Genomic DNA, 21,245 nt, shown 5'->3' with positions numbered 1-21,245 from the left:
TATCTAGCGACAGTGTTTGTGTCCTAGATCACATTCAGTTATATTAATATATGTATTGTGACAACGGGGACGTTTTCTTTGTGTTTAAAGACTAAATGCGTTAAGTCTGCTCTGATCATCATAGCAGCCGTCATTTTATGTTTCGCCGGAAAGGACTATAGTGTTTCTCTATTGTTTCCCGGGATTCAAGGACCAAGAAGAGTCAAACAGCATCGGAGTATTTTCAGGCGGTTCTATGCCGAAAATAGACTTTACAACTTGTTGAAGTAGAGAGAACGACAGCTTTCGTGCGTCGGAGTCGTCGGCCATTTTCTGGTGTGTGACGCATCACTTATTTCAGCGTTGGACTGGACTGTTTTCCTGTTCCTTGTGAGGAGATGAGGACACAAGCTTCACGTAACCACTTCTCTGTGCAGTTGGAGAGTTTTGCTATAACAGAGTATCTGAGTGAGTAACTGAGTGAGTAACCAGTGTGTCTATGCACGTTGAAAACTGCGTCATCCATTCGTGACTGACATTAAGTGCACCACCGAATTTGGGCCCCAACGAAATCCAAGCGCTTGGTTTATGATAATTTCAGCATGTAAAGTGTGAATATGTGATTCAAGTTACAGTTTTGAATTCATACAGGTATACAACTGTAACAACTGGTATTATCCACCTGAGACTTTTTTTCCCTTTTAGTTCATTAGAACTGTAATTTACTAACACCTTAAAAAAAGTGGTTTCCTTTTATTTCTTCTAAAAAGGTGGTAATATTTTATTTCATTTTTACTTTTTTTTGTTTTGTTTTGAGTTGAAGTAAATAAGTCTCTATTTGTTACTACTTTTGTATTTGTTTCATAGCCTAACTTGATTACAGTATTGTTGTAGGAAGAAAACAGCCCTTAACAAATAGTGAAGTAGCATTTTATTTAATCAAGGGTAATGTGTACACATATTTGTGAATAGTTTAAGCTACATTTCTGGAGGCACCGTGAAAAATTATAGTTTCTGTCGAAATACCAGAGAAAATCCAGCCAACTCACCATCAGTTGCTGGAGCCCAGGTCTTGTTGTTTTTATGCGCTTTTAACAGTAGTGTTACATTTTTGGAGGCACTGCTGGGATTTTTGTTTCTCTGGATTTACTTTAATCTGGTTATCTGCTAGGTTGTTGTGTATTTATTTTATTTTATTTGTGTTGTAAAGCATTGTGAGACATGGATATTTCTAAGGCTGGCGAATGGATTCGTCAAGCGCAAATAAAGCCATCTTGCTGTATAATACTCAGTCATGTCCCAATTGATGTGAGGGATGAGACTATCGCAGATGTGCTTAACACAGTGAAGCTATTCGGCCGTACCAAGATTCATGGTAAACGGGGAGATCCTACAGGAACTAAGTTGTTTTTGTTGCTTGAAACCAGTAATGACATTGATCCAGATACTGGACCACCAGAGATAGGGATTCCTGGTGAAGTGGGGCCATGGATGGTACATGTACCTGGAAAAATGGTGACAGATCCTTCTGTGGGAGATGCTGTTTTTCAGGATAAGTTGTTGTCCTTGTTGCAGCAGGAAGGAAAGTAACTGGAGGATGTGAAGGCTATGTTGGAGCAAGGTCAGTCCTCTGATGCAAAAGTGAATCTTGATTTGGTGAATGCTATTGATCGCCTTGTGGAAAAGTGTATCCATATGCCTAGTGTAAGGATTCAGGGCAGATCTAATCCGTGGGGAATTTGCATATCATAATTAATAATTGGTAATTAATAATTATTCATGCATGTTTGGATTAGACCAGTCTTACATGTTAATAAATCTCCCGATAAGGGAGGATCTGTCATTTTACCTGCATGCATGTGAATCCTTGAAATTAACCACAAGTTGATTGCAATTAATTACACGGACCACGTTTCACAAAACAGGTAAAATGAATTAGCTCAATTGTCAGGATAATATTTGTGGGATCCACAATATCATCTTACTTTATAGGATTTCAGGAAACGCAATTCTCTGGCCAGAAGAATTTGTTTTCCCGCCCTATAAACACATACTTTTTAAGGTATATTTAATTTTAGTAAGCTTGTAGCATAAGATCTTTTGGCACTTAAGGGACTTGAAATTGAGCAAAGAGAGAGTACATCAATCAAATGAATATATATTTAATTTAATAGAGGCATGACTACTTATGTATTTACTACGGTTACACGGGATATATATGTATTTACAAACACATAGACAACAATGAACAATACAATAAGACATCAATGAACGAGAAATGCGTACAGTTTGGACAATGGATAACTTACACGCGTGAGCGAGTAAGAGAGAGAGAGAGAGAGAGAGAGAGAGAGAGAGAGACAGCATGGGGACGATTTTTCCCTCTAGACTTTCACCTTTCTGTAACAACACGAAACACATAATCTTAATGCTTCTGAGAAGCTTCAAAAGAGATACTTGCACAAGTTTTGGTCTCTCTGTGTGTCGAGGCATTCCTGTACGGCCCTGTCTGGCCGCGTGAGCTGAGTCCTTTGTGTGTGAGGAAGCGTCACGTGGGCTGCTTGGCGCGTGTTGAACGGAGGTTACTTTAAAGTCTTTGGTGTAACATTTCCAAAGGGAAATAGTTCGGCTAAGTTCGTTTCACTTCGTGGAAGTGAACTGAGTCGACTACGGAAAACAAAACTTTAACTAACAAAAAGGAAATAAAGATCTCTACGGGGAAATCATGCGGAGTTAACGTTACATCTTTGCATGGCTGGTGAAGAAGCGCGTGCGTCGCTCGGTCCGGCGCGTCACGCGGTCACGTGCGCGTGTTTCTCCTTCAAAGCGAGCGCGCGCTCGTTTAAAGGTCCCTTGTAGATGGATTTGCTGAAGAGATATATCACGGGGTTTTCTTTTCAATCGTCGATTGGAATTAAACACAGAGACTTATCTACAACTGAAAAACACAAACTAAACTAGAAACAAATAAAAGAAAAGCGAAGAGCTCGCCCGGAGGCGAGACGTTACATTATGACACGAGGACAAGGGAGGAAGAGAGCGTCCAGAGGGAGGTTCAGTCCTCTTTAGAGGAACTGGAGTCCACACCTCTGAGGTGCGAACTGGCCAATGACATTCAAAGAAACTTTTGGCGGCCAAATTCTCTTTGTCTTGTCAAAGTTAAACTATGGCCGTGTCCGCCTCTTTTATGACCAGTCAGAATTTGTCAGACTCATTCCACAAGATGGTAAAAACAAAGAAAACATACATTTTACTGTAATCTTCTGTATCTGACCAAATCAGTTGGAACAAGATAATTAAAACGGTACCAAACAAAACATTTACACATAATTGGAATACGAAGATACATCTTAATACATAACTATAAACTCTCAAGAGTTTCACTGATACGCTAGGAGATCATATCTAGACTACCATGGACTGGGAAACACACAGACATACAGGAATATATCGTATACAATTGGTAATGGCTCGTTTTATGAGTGTAATGTAAAGGTCCATCATGTGTGTGTGTTGGTTTGCGTGTGTGTGTGTTAGAGTTCTGTTCTCTCTCTTGCAGAGATGGGGGAGGGCATGGAATGTTCAAGCATTTTTATGACTCTGGCCATTCCTGAGAGAGAGAGAGAGAAGAGTGTGTGTGTGTGTTGTACACACGTTCTTGCTTGAGGAAAGGAGGAAGTCAACTGACAGTCCATACCTTACACTAGTGATACTGTGGGTTATAGGAGATTAAGAGTATTTTCAGGTGTGAAACCAGTACCTGCTGGGGAGGAAGAGTATGACCCCTGGATGGAGCAGGCTGTTCAAATGATCAGCGAGTGGCAGTGTGCTGATTCTGTGAAAAGGCAGCGTATTGTTGAGAGTTTGCGGGGACCCGCTTCAGACATAGTCCGGTTTCTGAAGGTTAGTAATCCAACTGCCACAGCTACTGATTATTTGGTTGCTCTTGAAACAGCCTATGGAACTACTGAAAGTAATTCCGATCTTCTTGCAAAGTTCAGGAGCACTTACCAAAAGGGAAAGTGAGAAGCTTTCTGATTTTCTATATAGGCTGGACAAGCTCCTTCATCGCATGCTTGTAAAAGGAGGTGTTGTACCTGCTGATTTGGATCGCATGGAGCAAGTGGTTAAGGGAGCTCGTACTACTGATATGGTAGCACTACGACTAAGAATGACCCACACTCTGCGTGATCCTCCTAGTTTCTCGAAATTGTTACGGGAAGTAAGGGAAGAAGAGGATTGGATCAGGGCTAGAGAGGGTGGAAAAGTAGTGGTTTCTGCTGCTTCTGTTCCACAGGCTTCTTTGGTGTCTGAATTGAGCAGTATAAAGCAAGAGGTGAGTGCACTTACAACTCAGATGTCCCAGCTGTTGAAAGCAGCTGCACCTTACCCTGATCCTGAGCATTCTTCCAAGGCAACTGGCCCTGTGTGTCAAGTGGCGGATGCAAGTGCTACAGAAGTTGCCGGCAAGAAGAGCACATCCAAGTTTACTCGGTCTGGAGTTTTCTGTTACAAGTGTGGTGAGGATGGCCACACAAAGAGAGAGTGTCGGGGAACTGAAAACCTGAGGAAAGTAAATAAAAAATTGATCAGTCAGAGCAGGTTCTCGGGAAACTTCTAGGGAGCTCTGTGGAGGAACGGCACAGGACTCCTTTTCCATCCCGTTCCACCTTTTGTTCTGGAGTAGAAATCGATTGTTCTTCTGGAATTCCATCTGGCTTGATTGGTCCGACTTCTGAAGTACCAGTCCAAATTGAAGGAGTGTATGCAAAAGCTTTACTTGATAGTGGCTCTCAAGTCACCATCCTTTATCGAAGCTTTTATGATGTGTACTTAAAACATTTACCACTGTTGCCAGTGGAAAATCTTGAAATATGGGGTTTGAGTTCACAGAAATACCCATACGACGGTTATCTTCCCATTAAGCTTGAATTCACTGAAAATGTGGTAGGACTACCACAAGTTGTTGATACTCTTGCACTTGTTTGCCCAGATTCTCAGCCAGAGAAGAGAATTGCCATTCTGGTGGGGACTAACACCAATATAGTGAGACGATTGTTTGAGGCTTGTAAACAGAAGCTTGGTGTTCACTTCTTGCATACCTTTTCCATACATCCTGTAGTTCGAGAAGTCTATGAGAATATTCAGAAGTCCGATGGCTCACCTGATGATTGTGAGAGGCATGGCACTGTGTGGTTTACACAACATAAACCGATTGTTATAGGGCCTGGAGAGTCATGTCAAATTCAGGGTAAACCAAATTTTTTTTCTAAATCTACAGATGTGCATGTTCTGATAGACCAGCCGGATGACACTAGTGTTTCAAATGATTTGCTAGTTAGACCTGAAGTGCAGTCTGTGTCTGTGGTATCTAATCGCATCATGACTGTTACCGTGAGGAACATGTCCACTAAAGATGTGCATCTGAAACGTGGCACACCAATTGCTCATCTTTATCCTGTCGATATTGTACCTTAGCCCGCATTAGCCGAAAGTCAGTTGTCCAATACGTTAACTCCTGCCTCATTTGACTTTGGGAATTCACCTATACCTGAGGACGCAAAGCAGCAGTTGTGTGAAAAATTGATGGAAAGGTGTGATGTATTTTCTTGTCACGAATGGGATGTTGGTCGTTCAAAGAGTACTAAGCATGAAATACGGCTTACTGATTCAACTCCTTTTCGTGAACGTTCTCGCTGTTTGCCTCCTGCTGATTTGCAAGACGTGCGAAACCATCTGATGGAATTGCAGAAATGTGGTATCATCTCTGAATCCAGAAGCCCTTATGCTTCTCCTATTGTGGTAGTACGTAAGAAATCAGGCAAAGTGCGAATGTGTGTTGACTGCAGGACATTGAACAGACGAACTATACCTGATCAATACACAGTCCCTAGGGTTGAAGATGCACTCCATAGTTTGGCCGGGAGCAAATGGTTCAGTGTACTTGATTTGCGAAGTGGGTATTATCAGATTCCCATGGAGGAAGCTGATAAAGAAAAGACTGCGTTTATTTGCCCACTAGGATTTTATCAGTTTGAGTGCATGCCTCAGGGGATTAGTGGGGCCCCTGCAACCTTTCAGAGAGTTATGGAGAAGACAGTGGGCGACATGAATTTTCTGGAAGTGTTGGCAGGGCCGGCTCTAACCCTTTGGTTGCCCTAGGCGATATTGAGTTTTGCGCACCCCCCCCCCCCCCCCCCCCCCCTAAAAAAATAAGTATTTATTAAACTAAATATGCTCTTAGTTACTCAAAAACTTAAACAATAAATTGTTCATACAAATGCTACAAAGAACGTTCAGGGATATTTATATCATAGTTGCATTGTACAACTATATTTTATCTGACCATAAATAACTTTTAGTAGATAAATTACAACTACTACCACCACTAGGCCTACTATTATTACAATCTATTGGGCTGCTACAAGGTTAAGGGGGTTTCGGGGGTATTTCCCCGTAAGAAAATTTTGTCCATTTTAAGGTTAAATTCATCAATCTGGTGCACTTTGAGAGTTCAAAACTAAAAGCTCCAATCCATATTCAGTGTGCAAATTGAACAAAGAAAAATTCAAACCTCTTTTAATTACAGCGTCTGTCTACATTACACTACTACATAATAATAGATATAATATTAATCCCATGACAGTAATTGCCATAGGCTATATTGTAAAACAAATGCACTGAAAAATAAAGGAAACTTTCATGAGTATTGTACAAATTTCTATACTTGAAAGTAAGTTATATATTTGGAAGTAACCCAGCGCCGCCATCTAAGCAAAACAAAACAAAACGAATGGGCCACCGATGTACGAGTTTTATGGGCCGTTAAGACAAAAATAGAAAAATAAAAGTATGAGATGTATGCACTGATCTATATAGAATGACATTATATAGATCAGTGGATGTATGTATCGGCCCAAAAAGCACGTCGGGCCCGCGGGAATCTCCCGGTTGTCCCGATGGCCAGAACATTTGACACCTTAATGGATGAGATGAGAAGACTTACCTCTATACTGGGCTTTCTTTTTATCTTGTTGCTTTCTCCGTTTTCGTCCCTGTGCACCAGAGGGTTTAGACCGCTTCATTTTCGATCAGCGCGCGCAGCAGCCGAGCACTTGCCTAACGTAACCATAGAACGTAACGTAACGCAACTAACCCCCGCCCCCCTTTAGGAATTGATCGACAATAATCATCCATTCAATCTAATAATCAGGTTGACAAGTAATTAAACGTATGGCTGAGGGGCGCCTTAAGATGATCATGTTTAATAAACATGTTTTTGTTTCGCTTGTCATTCTAATTCTATGATTAATGGGAAGTAGGCCAGGGGCGACACTAGAGGGCGCCCGCGCCCCCAACACATTTGTCGCCCTAGGCAACCGCCTAGTTCGCCTATAGCAATCGCCGGCCCTGAGTGTTGGTTTATCTGGACGACTTGATTGTTTTTGGCAGAACCCTTGAAGAGCACAATCAACGTTTGCTCAAAGTTCTGGATCGGCTTACAGAGGAGGGTTTAAAGTTGTCTCTGGACAAATGCCAGTTTTGCAGGACTTCTGTGACTTACGTTGGGCACATAGTGTCACAAGATGGAATCGCCACTGATCCGTCTAAAGTGGAAGCAGTTGTGAATTGGCCCAGACCGCAGACAGTTACCCAGTTGAGATCCTTTCTGGGTTTTTGTGGCTACTATCGACGGTTTGTGAAAGGGTACTCTAGTTTGTGCAGACCCCTCAACCAGTTGCTTAAGGGTTATCCACAAAAACGCCAGGGAAAGGAGAACCTCAAGAAGCCTGCTACTGATGGGTTCTTCAGGCCCTCGGATCCATTTGGTTCTCGATGGGATGACAGCTGTGAGATGGCTTTTCAGGATCTGAAACTCCGTTTGACGCAAGCCCCGGTGTTAGCGTTTGCTGACCCTGAACTACCTTATGTGTTACACGTTGATGCCAGTATGGATGGACTGGGTGGCGTGCTCTATCAACAACATCCTGAAGGATTGCGCCCAGTGGCATTCATTAGTAGAAGTCTTTCTACCTCTGAAAGGAATTACCCAGCACATAAGCTGGAATTCTTGGCTTTGAAGTGGGCGGTAGTTGACAAGCTGCACGACTATCTTTATGGAGTAACTTTCGAAGTCAGAACGGACAACAATCCCCTGACTTACATTTTGACTTCGGCTAAGTTAGACGCTACAGGTCACAGATGGCTAGCAGCTCTGTCAACTTACCAGTTCAGCTTGAAGTACAGACGGGGATTGATAAACATCGATGCAGACTTTCTGTCGAGGCGGCCTTATGTCAGTCCTGGAGCTGAAGAAATGTGGGAGGTAGTTCCAGCTTCCGGAGTAAGTACTCTCTGCCAATCTGTGGAAGCAAAGGATCAAGTGCAAGATGCCATTGAGTCAGCTGTAGTATATCAGCAAAGTGCTTACTTACCCGAGTTGTGTTGTCCTGAGAGTGAAGTGTTTCGAGCTGCTGGAAAAGTTGTTTTCTTTACTCAGGATGAGCTGAGGAATTCGAACTTCAGTGAGTTGAGGGAGGCTCAGGGGAATGACCCTTGCCTGAGTAAAGTAAGGCTAGCAGTTAGTCAGAAGCAATTATCTGGAAGTGTTCAATTGGACCATATTGACCTCCAAGGCCTTGAAAAAAAAATGGAAAAGTCTGGAAGTGGATCAAGGTTTGCTATACCGGGTGGTCGAGAGGAAAAATAATCAAAGATACAGGCAGTTTGTGCTTCCCACTGCTCTCCGAAGTTCTGTTTTGGAGTCTTTGCATGACAAAAATGGACATTTAGGTTTTGAGAAAACGTATGCGCTCGTGAGAGACCGTTTTTTCTGGCCTAGGATGAAAGAAGTGGAAGCATACTGTAAAAATTGTGATCGCTGTATCATGAGGAAGACTTTGCCTCAGAGAAGTGCGCCTATGTCACATATGCACAGTTCTGGTCCTCTGGATTTAGTCTATATTGATTTTCTAACAATTGAGCCAGACACCCGAAATGTTAGTAATGTGTTGGTCATTACCGATCATTTTACTCGGTATGCCCAGGCTTTTCCTTGCAAAGACCAGAAAGCTTTGACGGTTGCGAGAACCTTGTGGGAGAAGTATTTTGTTCACTATGGCCTGCCAAATAGAATACACTCTGATCAGGGGCGGGATTTTGAGAGCCATTTGATCAAGGAGAAGTTGGCTATGTTGGGAGTAAAGAAATCCCGCGCTTCTCCATACCATCCACAAGGGGATCCACAACCAGAGAGGTTTAACAGGACACTTCTCAATATGCTTGGCACGTTGAATGCACAACAAAAATCAAGGTGGAGCCAGCATATTGCCCAGTTAGTTCATTCGTACAATTCTACCCAAAATGATGCGACCGGGTATACGCCATACTTCCTCATGTTTGGAAGAGAGCCTAAGTTACCGGTGGATGTGTGTCTCGGGGTTCGGTCTGATGAAGATTTGCCAGTTTCCTACGGGAAATATGTAGAGAGAATGAGGCAACAATTAAAGGAAGCATATGAGTTGGCAACGACTGCATCTGCACGTGCAAACCAAGAAAAAAAAACTGAGGTATGATAAGAAAGTGCGTCCTCAGAGTCTGAAGCCTGGAGACAGGGTGCTTATTCAGAACCTTGGGTTAAAAGGAAAGCACAAACTTGCAGATCGGTGGCATTACATGCCATATGTGGTAGAGAGTCAGTTGTCTAACTTGCCTGTCTATAAGTTGGTTCCAGTGAGTGGCAATGGGCCTAAAAAGGTTCTACATAGAAACCATATATTGCCCTTGAAATCACAAGTGAAAATGAGTTCTGAAAGTGAAAGCCCGAGCCCTTTACCCGTTCGTAAGACCAGAAAGAGACAAAGTGAGAAAGAAAAGCCCATGTCTGAGCCTGTTAACCTTGTGCCGAGAGATTTTTCATCATCTGATACAGAGTCAGAATATGATTATGAGCCCCTTATGTGCTTTGATTCTAACTCTCTGGAGATTGAACATCAGGGTCAGGACCAGCAAGATAAGGGTGCTGTTGTGCCTGATGTCTGTGATTTCCCCAGAGTGGAGGAGGTGGGTCAACTGTTGGGAGATCAAGTTGAGACTTTAGATGATGGAAATGTTGACACAGAAATAGTAGGTGGTAAAGGTACAAGTGAACATCAGTTTGAACGTACCGATAACCTGAGTTCATTGATCCTGTGACTTCAGTGGTAGAACTGTCTAATGTGCTTGATAATTCTCAAGTGAGGAGATCTGAGAGACAAAGAAAAACCCCTGAGAGGTTTACTTATCCTGAGTTGGGAAGACCTGTTAAAGAGAAAATGGTTGCTTCTCATTGCTGTGAGGTTGTTGGTCATGGAACTAAGTCTTTATGTTTTTGTGAACATGGTCAAACCCAACATGTTTGGTGGTGTAATTCTCAAGCGTTGTGTAATATGTGCATGAGAAATTCAAAGGCTTTTCCTTGCACAGTCCCAAGAGTGTAAACCTAGAATTACTCATTTTTAATGCAGGGTTTGAGAATACTTATTTATTTTTCTTTCCCCCTTTGTGTGTTCCTCTTAAGTCCAGACATGGGGGCATGCTGGAATTTGGTGGGGGGAGGATGTAACCCTGTGAATATTTGTACTCCTTTATTTTAATTTTGATGTATTTTCTTATTATTTTTATAATACATGGGAATTTGCATATTGTCATGTAACGGTAGTCTGAGGTATTTCAAATGTTAACCAATGAGTTGTTCCATAGAGTTTTGGTTTGTTCACTATCAGCCAATCAGAATGAGTAGGAGGGAGGAGAGAGGCACGCGAGAGTTGGAAGCTGGGGGTACAGAGAGGAAGAGCGCGCTGTTCAACCGAGTAAGGGAGTTACTGAAACACATGCTGTTAAAGTATATCTAGCGACAGTGTTTGTGTCCTAGATCACATTCAGTTATATTAATATATGTATTGTGACAACGGGGACGTTTTCTTTGTGTTTAAAGACTAAATGCGTAAAGTCTGCTCTGATCATCATAGCAGCCGTCATTTTATGTTTCGCCGGAAAGGACTATAGTGTTTCTCTATTGTTTCCCGGGATTCAAGGACCAAGAAGAGTCAAACAGCATCGGAGTATTTTCAGGCGGTTCTATGCCGAAAATAGACTTTACAACTTGTTGAAGTAGAGAGAACGACAGCTTTCGTGCGTCGGAGTCGTCGGCCATTTTCTGGTGTGTGACGCATCACTTATTTCAGCGTTGGACTGGACTGTTTTCCTGGTCCTTGTGAGGAGATGAGGACACAAGCTTCACGTAACCACTTCTCTGTGCAGTTGGAGAGTTTTGCTATAACAGAGTATCTGAGTGAGTAACCAGTTGAAATAAATAAGTCTCTATTTGTTACTACTTTTGTATTTGTTTCATAGCCTAACTTGATTACAGTATTGTTGTAAGAAGAAAACAGCCCTTAACAAATAGTGAAGTAGCATTTTATTTAATCAAGGGTAATGTGTACACATATTTGTGAATAGTTAAAGCTACATTTCTGGAGGCACCGTGACAAATTATAGTTTCTGTCGAAATACCAGAGAAAATCCAGCCAACTCACCATCAATTGCTGGAGCCCAGGTCTTGTTGTTTTTATGCGCTTTTAACAGTAGTGTTACAGCTATAATTGCTATTATGCTATATATATATATATATATATATATATATATATATATATATATATATATATATATATATATTATCGTTCTGTCTCTCTCTCATATACACTCACCGGCCACTTTATTAGGTACACCTGTCCAACTGCTCGTTAACACTTAATTTCTAAGCAGCCAATCACATGGCGGCAACTCAGTGCATTTAGGCATGTAGACATGGTCAAGACAATCTCCTGCAGTTCAAACCGAGCATCAGTATGGGGAAGAAAGGTGATTTGAGTGACTTTGAACGTGGCATGATTGTTGGTGCCAGAAGGGCTGGTCTGAGTATTTCAGAAACTGCTAATCTACTGGGATTTTCACGCACAACCATCTCTAGGGTTTACAGAGAATGGTCCGAAAAAGAAAAAACATCCAGTGAGCGGCAGTTCTGTGGGCGGAAATGCCTTGTTGATGCCAGAGGTCAGAGGAGAATGGCCAGACTGGTTCGAGCTGATAGAAGGGCAACAGTGACTGAAATAACCACTCGTTACAACCGAGGTATGCAGCAAAGCATTTGTGAAGCCACAACACGCACAACCTTGAGGCGGATGGGCTACAACAGCAGAAGACTCCACCGGGTACCACTCATCTCCACTACAAATAGGAAAAAGAGGCTACAATTTGCAAGAGCTCACCAAAATTGAACAGTTGAAGACTGGAAAAATGTTGCCTGGTCTGATGAGTCTCGATTTCTGTTGAGACATTCAGATGTTAGAGTCAGAATTTGGCGTAAACAGAATGAGAACATGGAACCATCATGCCTTGTTACCACTGTGCAGGCTGGTGGTGGTGGTGTAATGGTGTGGGGGATGTTTTCCTGGCACACTTTAGGCCCCTTAGTGCCAATTGGGCATCGTTTAAATGCCACGGCCTACCTGAGCATTGTTTCTGACCATGTCCATCCCTTTATGGCCACCATGTACCCATCCTCTGATGGCTACTTCCACCATGTCACAAAGCTCTAATCATTTCAAATTGGTTTCTTGAACATGACAATGAGTTCACTGTACTAAAATGGCCTCCACAGTCACCAGATCTCAACCCAATAGAGCATCTTTGGGATGTGGTGGAACGGGAGATTCGCATCATGGATGTGCAGCCGACAAATCTGCGGCAACTGTGTGATGCCATCATGTAAATATGGACCAAACTCCCTGAGGAATGCTTCCAGCACCTTGTTGAATCTATGCCACGAAGAATTGAGGCAGTTCTGAAGGCAAAAGGGGGTCCAACCCGTTACTAGCATGGGGTACCTAATAAAGTGGCCGGTGAGTGTAAATCTCTGTGCGCGCTGTAATACTCCGCTCCGTTCGTTATCTGTCTCCTTCTCCACTCAACGCTGTTTTGCGTGAAATTGCGTCATATCACTTACTATAATCCCACCCCTTGCAAGGCTACAGAGTCCTCTGATTAGCTAGAATACGCCATGGTAACCTTCCTCTGATTGGGTAAGAAAAATATTCCTCCCAGAGGCAATTTTTCCATTGGTCTTTGCGCGTGGAATATTCCTAACAACATCGATTTCGTTGGCCTTATATGCAGTGGTATTACGCAACAAGGAAGTGTGTATACCATATACCATTGTTTTCAACGGAATCTGAGGAAGACGGCAAAAAAGACCGCACCTCTCTATCATTAATAGTTTTTAAGATAATTACACATTTGTAAAAGTATGCCAGTTTGGGCGGTACCGCCCAATCCGTCCCCAGAGGGTTGGTGCATGTACTTTTTAAAAAACCATAACTTGCTCAAATTTTCTACCGATTTTCAAACAGTTTGGTTTGTTATAAACGTCAGAGATGTAGTTATGACTGCATAATTATGAATAAAGTGTATAAATAAATAATCATCCAGAATTATAGCCACGTTAATAACGTTTGTAAGAAACCAAACCGTTTGTAAATCCGTCAAGATTTCAACGAGATAAGAGTATTTGCGTTCGTCCTGATCACTCATCTTACATCAGGTACCACAGAGCCCGCCAGAAAGCTTGCCTGTGACAAGATGGCCGACGGTGATGACGATAGAGACTCCGCCGTAAGACATCTAGCCTTTATTATGGATAGCTATGTACATCAGAGTCAGACAGCTGCATCACCGGGCTCTCAACCCGAGCGGAAGAATCCGCGGGGCGGGCTTCCGCAAGGGGAGTGAAGGGATCTGAGCCATAGACATAATAAATACATAGAAGCACTATTGGCCGCATTGGAACGTTGCTGCGATACGTCAACACGTCCGCCATTTTGCTGAGGGCAAGACTGCGCTGTAATCAAATGCAAGTAAACGGTGAGCTGCAGTTTTTCTGGATAAAAAAAAAAATTACGTTTATCAACCGATTTCAGTGGTTTGTATCTGGTGTACAAAAAGTTCCATCTCTATTTATTTAAAATCTCTATAGTTAGACTTATAAAATATGTTTTTAAAGGGGTCATGACATGTTTTTTTTTTTGTTTTTTTATTATGTTCCCTTAGGTGCAATTATAATATTACTATAGTTTTTTGAACGAAAAACTTAAAAAATATAGTGATTTATGATCTTTTCCCACCCTGTTTCTCATTCTCTGATTCAAACAGTCTGTTTTGGGGGTGTTTCCCCTTTAAGAGTTCAGTGTTAACTGTTATGATAGCTAATGTCAGTGCTTAAGCATAAATTATTAATGCGCCTTAGTCAGAACATGTGCGGATTATGTGGAACTGTATACAATAGTAGTGGGTGCTGCCGATTGCTGTGTGCTGTTGTGTGCGAGGCAAGGGTGTACCACGGACAAAATGCATGCACAGGCCATATTTGAAGATGCATCTTTTAAAGGGGTTGAAGTAAAAGGCTGTGAAGTAGTCCAGGGTATGGCGACATCAACAAGATTTGATGACTGCTCTGTTTGTGTTTCTAAATTAGAAAATACAATGTAAAGTTTTATTCTATCAATTGCAATTGCAGTACTACAAAAAAAATATGGACTATAAATACTTAATTTTTTAGGCAATAAAGCTTTTAAGATTCATATTAATAGAATTATGATGGTATTATATAAATAATACCTTTGCTACGGTACTTAGGTCTCATGGTTTGAAACGACAGCTGTGTGCCCACTGCCCACAGATGTCTGAGTGGGTCGGTCAGTTTGACAGCCTACATCTTTTAATACGGGGCCTGAACATGACGGGCAATATGCACGTAAACTAAGTAAAAACACTGTGATTATTCAATCAATCACTGTGATTGATCAATGAATGAAACTGCAATTAACATCTACATTACTTGCAGTTTGCGGCGTCGTTGTTGGGCCCAGAATAGTCAGCACGGCCTGATCTTTAAGCAAAGTTTTCTGGCAAAGCCAGCATTATAGGCCCACTGTGATTTGTTCTCAAAACAGTCATCCTTGAAATGCAGTCTGGATCTTTCGGCAGCGTATTCAAACATGCTGTTTGTCCACAGCCAGGAACAGCACATCTGCATGGCATCGCAATCTTCTTGTAAACAGACCCACTCGCTGCGTGAATGTCGACTAAACACCTGTGCGCGTGATGTGAATGACAATGATGTGAAATTAGGCGTAGTTGTCTTGCGCTGGAGGCGGCCATATGCAAACGACTGGTACGTCACTTCGTACCGTGACGTCACTTCATACCATGGATGAACAACGAGCTGTATTTAGAGCTTGATTAAATAAATTGTTTGTTTATAATGGCAAGGCAAGGCAGGTTTATTTATAGCACATTTCATACACAATGGTAAATCAAAGTGCTTTACATAGAATAAATTAAAATAATAAAAAGAAATAAGAATAATTAAAACAGTTTAGAATAAAAAAATTAATAAAATATAGTAAAAATAGTCGGACGAACAGTGGCACAGTGCTCATTCAGTAAATGCATAGCTAAACAGATGTGTTTTGAGTCTGGATTTGAATGTGACTACTGTAGGAGCACATCTGATCTCCTCTGGAAGCTGGTTCCAGCTGCGGCTGGCATAATAGCTAAAAGCAGACTCTCCATGCTTAGAGTGAACCCTTGGCATTTCTAGCTGATGTGATCCTAATGATCTGAGTGATCTCAGTTTATATTCAGTGAGCATATCTGCAATATATTGAGGTCCTAGCCCATTGAATGATATACCAGTAAAGCAGTATTAATACTTTAAAATCAATCCTAAATGTAACTGGGAGCCAGTGTAAAGACCTGAGGACTGATGTGATGTTCATATTTTCTGGTTCTGCTCAGAATCCTGGCAGCTGCGTTCTGTATGAGCTGCAACTGTCTTATGGTCTTTTTAGGAAGGCCAGTGAGAAGTCCATTACAATAATCCACCCTGCTGGTGATAAAAGCATGCACAAGTTTCTCTAAGTCTTGACTGGAAACAAAGCATCTAATTCTTGCAATATTTTTCAGATGATAGTATGCTGATTTGGTTATTGATTTGACATGACTACTGAAACTAAGGTCTGACTCTAGAGACACACCAAGATTCCTGACTTGATTTTTAGTTGTTAGACCCCTAGCGTCAAGGTATGCGTTCACCTTGAGAACTTAATCTTTGTTTCCAAACGCAATGACTTCAGTTTTGTCTTTGTTTAACTGAAGAAAGTTTTGGCACATCCAACTGTTTACTTCATCAATGCATACTCGTCCAAGGCATTTTCTCATAGCCCTTTTCCTCAGCGCAGTCAATAATGGTGGAGGTGGTGGAGGCTGAAGCGCGCATGCGTGCCGAGTAGGGGGCGAGTAGCCCCGCCCATTTCGGCGGGCTTTAGCTCCATAGGTTCCTGCAGCTCCGCTGCACATCCATTGGTTCGTGCAACTCAGAATTACTGAATAAACAGTTCTTAAATAGACAGAGTTAACAAGGGTAATGACATTCAGGTGGAAGTAATGAGACCATAATGAATCCAGGTAATGGGTTATATAAAGTGTAGTTCATGATGGGGAAACCCAAGGAGATGGGAGGAGTGCTCGTCTAGTGGAAATCAAGGGCACTCCAGCTGGTGGATGTAACAATGATACTGTGCAGATCTTAAGTAAACAATGTCAAGATATGAGACTTGGGGAATTAATAGATATGAAACTATGCGATATATAATCCATTATAACTTAAGTGGATAAAATTATGTTCATTGTGTGTTATAAATCATCATACTCTTAATAGTTACAACCGCAAATAGATAAGTTTTATTATTGTTGTTACGATTATTAATGAGATACAACACATTATAAGGTTGTTTATAAGGCATTATGCATGCATTATAATGCATCAAGAATGCCCTTATGATGCATTACAAATGCAGTATTGTACAATACATTATATTATAATGTATTGTAACTGTTGTTATGATTATTTATCAGATGTAAGCCATTATGCATGTATTATAATGAATGAATGAATGAATGAATGAATGAATGAATGAATGAGGCATTTATATAGCGCTTTCATATGTACTACTGTACACCCAAAGCGCTTTACAATCATATCAGGAGTTCTCTCCTCAACCAGCACCAGTGTGCAGCATCTATATAGCATCTGTATTATAATGCATTAAGAATACCCTTGCATTATAAATGCATGTGTAGCGTTTATACGCACGTATAAATATAATTAATTATTATTCATAACGGATTATGATCAATAATTAATAATTTAATTATTTTCAGAATTTACTGTAGCAGAATCAATAGTATGATCATTTTCTCAGTTCATCCAATGAACGGAAAGCATAAACAATTATTAATTCTAGGAAATATAATATCTTCTTGGCCAAGAAAGACTAATTCCCAGCTAACAGCTAAATTAAGAAATAAATCAAGGGTCAAAGCATAGGTAACTTAGATCGAAGTTCAAGACAATAAATCTGTAAGCACATATCACAAGTAATGCTTCTCTTTTCAAATACAAGCAATACTTTATTGATTATAAGCCTATGACTAACACATAAAACAAATATCTAACACAAACACACGCACACGCATTCATACAAGTTGAAGAAAGACAGAGAGTGAGGAAGAATGAGTTTTAGGAGTTAGATGGTGAGATCCCAAGTTTCTATATGCACTTAAAAGACATGACCTGAACGAACCATCAATAATTAATTTCACCCTTTTATCGTTTCTTAGGCGGGTTATTCAATTTTCTATCAATATGCACCAGTTCAGCGAGTCTGGAGGTACTTGCTTGTCCTTGCGTTGCTTTTGGGGATTCCCTTTTGTCGGTGTGAAGGTGTTCCCCGGGTCCGTTGTTTGGCTGGCGGTCTCCTCGTGCTTGATAGATCTTGGGCAGCCAGTCACGTGGTGTGTTGGCGGATTGATGGAAGTCTTTGAAGTTGGAAGCGTGTTGCAGTCGAAACGTTTTAAACGAAACTTTGCAGCAAAACTTAACTTAGAACCGAGACTTTTAACGGAAAAGAAAACAACTAAGAAAAGAAAGAAAGGTGTGACGAGTTAGATGGCTTGAAATAAATCTGTTTTAACCCATATCTTGATTTGGGTCATTTGTCTCTGCGTCTACATGGTTAATAACCATCGTCGGCTCCACCCGGCTTGTCCTGCCGAGACCTTTTCCGAGGGAGGGAGCAAGAGCATCAGAGAGCAGAGGGCAAGAGCCCAGAGGACCAGAGAGAGCACAAGAGAACGAGAACACAAGAGAGCATCACAAGAGAGCATCACAAGAGAGCATCACAAGAGAGAGATTCTGTGTTCGGGTCTAAGATTTTAAACTCAAAATGTTTGTCCCGCCTCCTGGAGGAATTTGGAATTCGGACAATAAGATACTATATGGTTATTTGAGAAGGGGGTCTTTTCTATCCCCCCCCCCTTTTCTCTCATCGCGAATCATGTGTTCTCTGTGGTCTGCTTACTCATCAGCTCGAACAGAGTATTCAGTTTAGACATAATTTCCATTTTAAGAACATAAACATTTTTACACAGATTTCAATCGAGCCATCTTTTGAATTAAACACATACGAGCATAATGATAGGAAACACGACACTTTCATTCCAGTATCTCTAATATTTAAAACAATTACATGACTTAGATGTGATCTAAGCAGAATAGACACATACAGGGGTTGTAAACACAATATATAATTATGTTATGTTACATGATTTTGATTATGGGTCAGTCAAGAATTGTTCTGGGATGAGTTTTATGGAGTTTGATATGGAGGAAAGTCCTTATGTGTGTGTGTGTGGGGGGGTATCCTTATGGTCAACATCTGTCGCATTCGTGGTGTGTACCACGTGAGGGTTTAGTTCGCAAATGGTTGTCTTCAAGACAAAGGGTAGTTTTCTATGGACATCCACATGGAGACGTACTAATTGATGAGGGGAAAACTAGCTCGGGACCCTGAATGGTTCAGTCTGTTTAGTCGCAGGGGTCAGGTGACTTCTTGTTAGGGCCTCTTGTTTCACCATTTCTGAACAGATCTGTTCTTGCCAAATTATAAAACATTGACAACGTCCTTCCTTTGGTTAAACAACAAAGGGTCTCTTGACTCCAGTGCCTGGGGTGATCTGGAATATGCAGCCCCTTGTGTTTGATTATGTACGAACGCTTCACTCGTGTGGGTTGCATTCTCGTTGTCCCTACACATGCTTCATAGAAAGTGTTGCCAAAAAACACGACCCCTGCAGGTAACAAGGCCATTTAAACATAACAATATCATTACAGTTTCAGTGGCTGTGTTCATCGCAAACAGTTGGTCATGTCATTCCCCTCTTGGGTGATGACAGTGTCACATTGAACTGCATATTTAAAGGCAAAGGCTCGTAAGTATTCTTCAGAAAAAAGTAAGTCATTATTCATGTAACCCTAAATACTGATAGAATTGACTGCTAATTAATTAGTTAACATGACAACTTGAAGCAATCTGTAAAAATAATCAACTATCTTGGTATTACTTTATAGCAACAACAGACTGCAGGTTCTTTGATTATAAATTAAGGTTCCATTTAACATAGACCATGAAAACCGATCAGACAGCAAGTAATGTGATTTACAAATAATATATTGACTTACATATGGAAATATGTTATAATTAGATTTTACTGTTTACAACAACATATTTTTTTGTATAATCATCATTGTACAGTGTAGCAATTGTATGCTATTAATGACAATGACAGGTCTGTGTGATGCTGTTTGCAGGTTTTGAGCAGCCAATGGACAACCTGACATTCACAAACAGCATTCTCCTCGTGGAGGGACTGAAAGTTACATCTCAGTCTTCCTATCCTATTTTCATCCTGATTCTCTTGGTTTATATATTCGCAATGGGATGTAACATTGGACTTATAATCCTGATCGCAACTGAGAAGAATCTACATCATCCTATGCATTTTCTGTTCTGTAACCTTCCAGTGAATGATATACTAGGGACCTCTGTCATGTTGCCACGCTTATTGCAGGACATTTTAAGGGAAGCCTCAGAGCGTCACATTACATATGTGGAGTGTGTTGTTCAAGCATATTTTGTGCACATATTTGCAGCAGCAAGCCACTATGTGCTGATGATCATGGCCTTTGACAGATATGTGGCTATATGTAATCCATTGCGATACGCAGCTATAATGACCAATAAAATGGTTATTAAACTATCAGCATCAGCCTGGGGGCTGTCAGTATTCATGGTGTTAATTCTGTTGGGTCTCACTATACGCCTGTCTCGCTGCAGATCTAAAATTGAAAACCCTTTCTGTGACAATGCCTCACTGTTTAAACTGTCCTGTGAAAATGTGGTCATAAATAATGTGTTTGGAATAATTTCTACTGTGATTGTCTTTACCTTCTCACTTGGGTCGGTGTTTATAACATATGGTAAGATTGCTACCGTATGCATAACCAGCAAAAACAAATCACTTAACAGCAAAGCCATAAAAACATGTAGTACTCATATAGCTGTTTATATCATCATGTTTGTTTCTTGTGCTACTATGGTTTTTCTCCATCGTTTTCCAGAATACTCTGACAGCAGGAAATTAGCTAGTATAATGTTTCACATTGTACCGCCAGGACTAAATCCTTTAGTATATGGTCTACAAACCAAAGAAATAAGACAAAAGTTTGTAAAGTTTTGGTACATAAATAAAGTTAATCTAAAATAAATTAATTATAAAGAAATAAAATCCATTATAAAATGCCATTTTCTCTGGATGAAAATAAGAATATCAATAATATTGCAAAAGTGCTACTGTGAAAATGATTTAGCCCATACTTTTTCTCCACAAAATAATCATGAACAACCCAAAAATGCTCTTGATAACTTTGAATCAGCCTGGTATAAAAAGATGAGCAAAAAATTTGTTATTGTCTGCTTCATATCTGTAAAATCAGCTTGAGTAGTTTGAACTGATGATTGTTTTTGATAATGCTAAACAACAAATTGTGTTTGATATGGAATAGTTTTCATCAGCACTCAGCATAAAGGAGAGCAGAATGATAATCACTCACAGCTCTTGACCAAATAGCTTTTGTAGCATATTTAGTTCATACAATGAAGAGTATGCAGTTTTTAGTTTTAAATTTGATCACTTTATTCTGTTTATTATTTCTTACTTGAATAGGCTACAAATATCTGAACAAAATGAAAGCACCATTTAATTTGCTT

The 21,245-nt window shown here is 40.7% G+C and overlaps 1 protein-coding gene across 1 annotated transcript; it reads left to right on the top strand.

The window, feature by feature from the left end:
* Positions 1-19,800: 19,800 nt before the first annotated feature.
* LOC130095594 (olfactory receptor 146-like) lies at positions 19,801-20,742 on the top strand. Its single transcript, XM_056262348.1, has one exon. The coding sequence runs from the start codon at positions 19,801-19,803 to the stop codon at positions 20,740-20,742; it is 942 nt and encodes a 313-aa protein (XP_056118323.1).
* Positions 20,743-21,245: the final 503 nt, after the last annotated feature.

This window comes from Rhinichthys klamathensis, unplaced genomic scaffold (assembly GCF_029890125.1).
Source record: "Rhinichthys klamathensis goyatoka isolate OS25496 unplaced genomic scaffold, OSU_Roscu_1.1 h1tg000191l_1, whole genome shotgun sequence".
Taxonomy (NCBI): domain Eukaryota; kingdom Metazoa; phylum Chordata; class Actinopteri; order Cypriniformes; family Leuciscidae; genus Rhinichthys; species Rhinichthys klamathensis.
This window is presented reverse-complemented; position numbering and strand designations above follow the sequence as displayed.

What these genes read in the sequence shown, in the direction of transcription:
- LOC130095594 (XM_056262348.1), top strand. Translation starts at nt 19,801, where the DNA reads ATGGACAACCTGACATTCACAAACAGCATTCTCCTCGTGGAGGGACTG.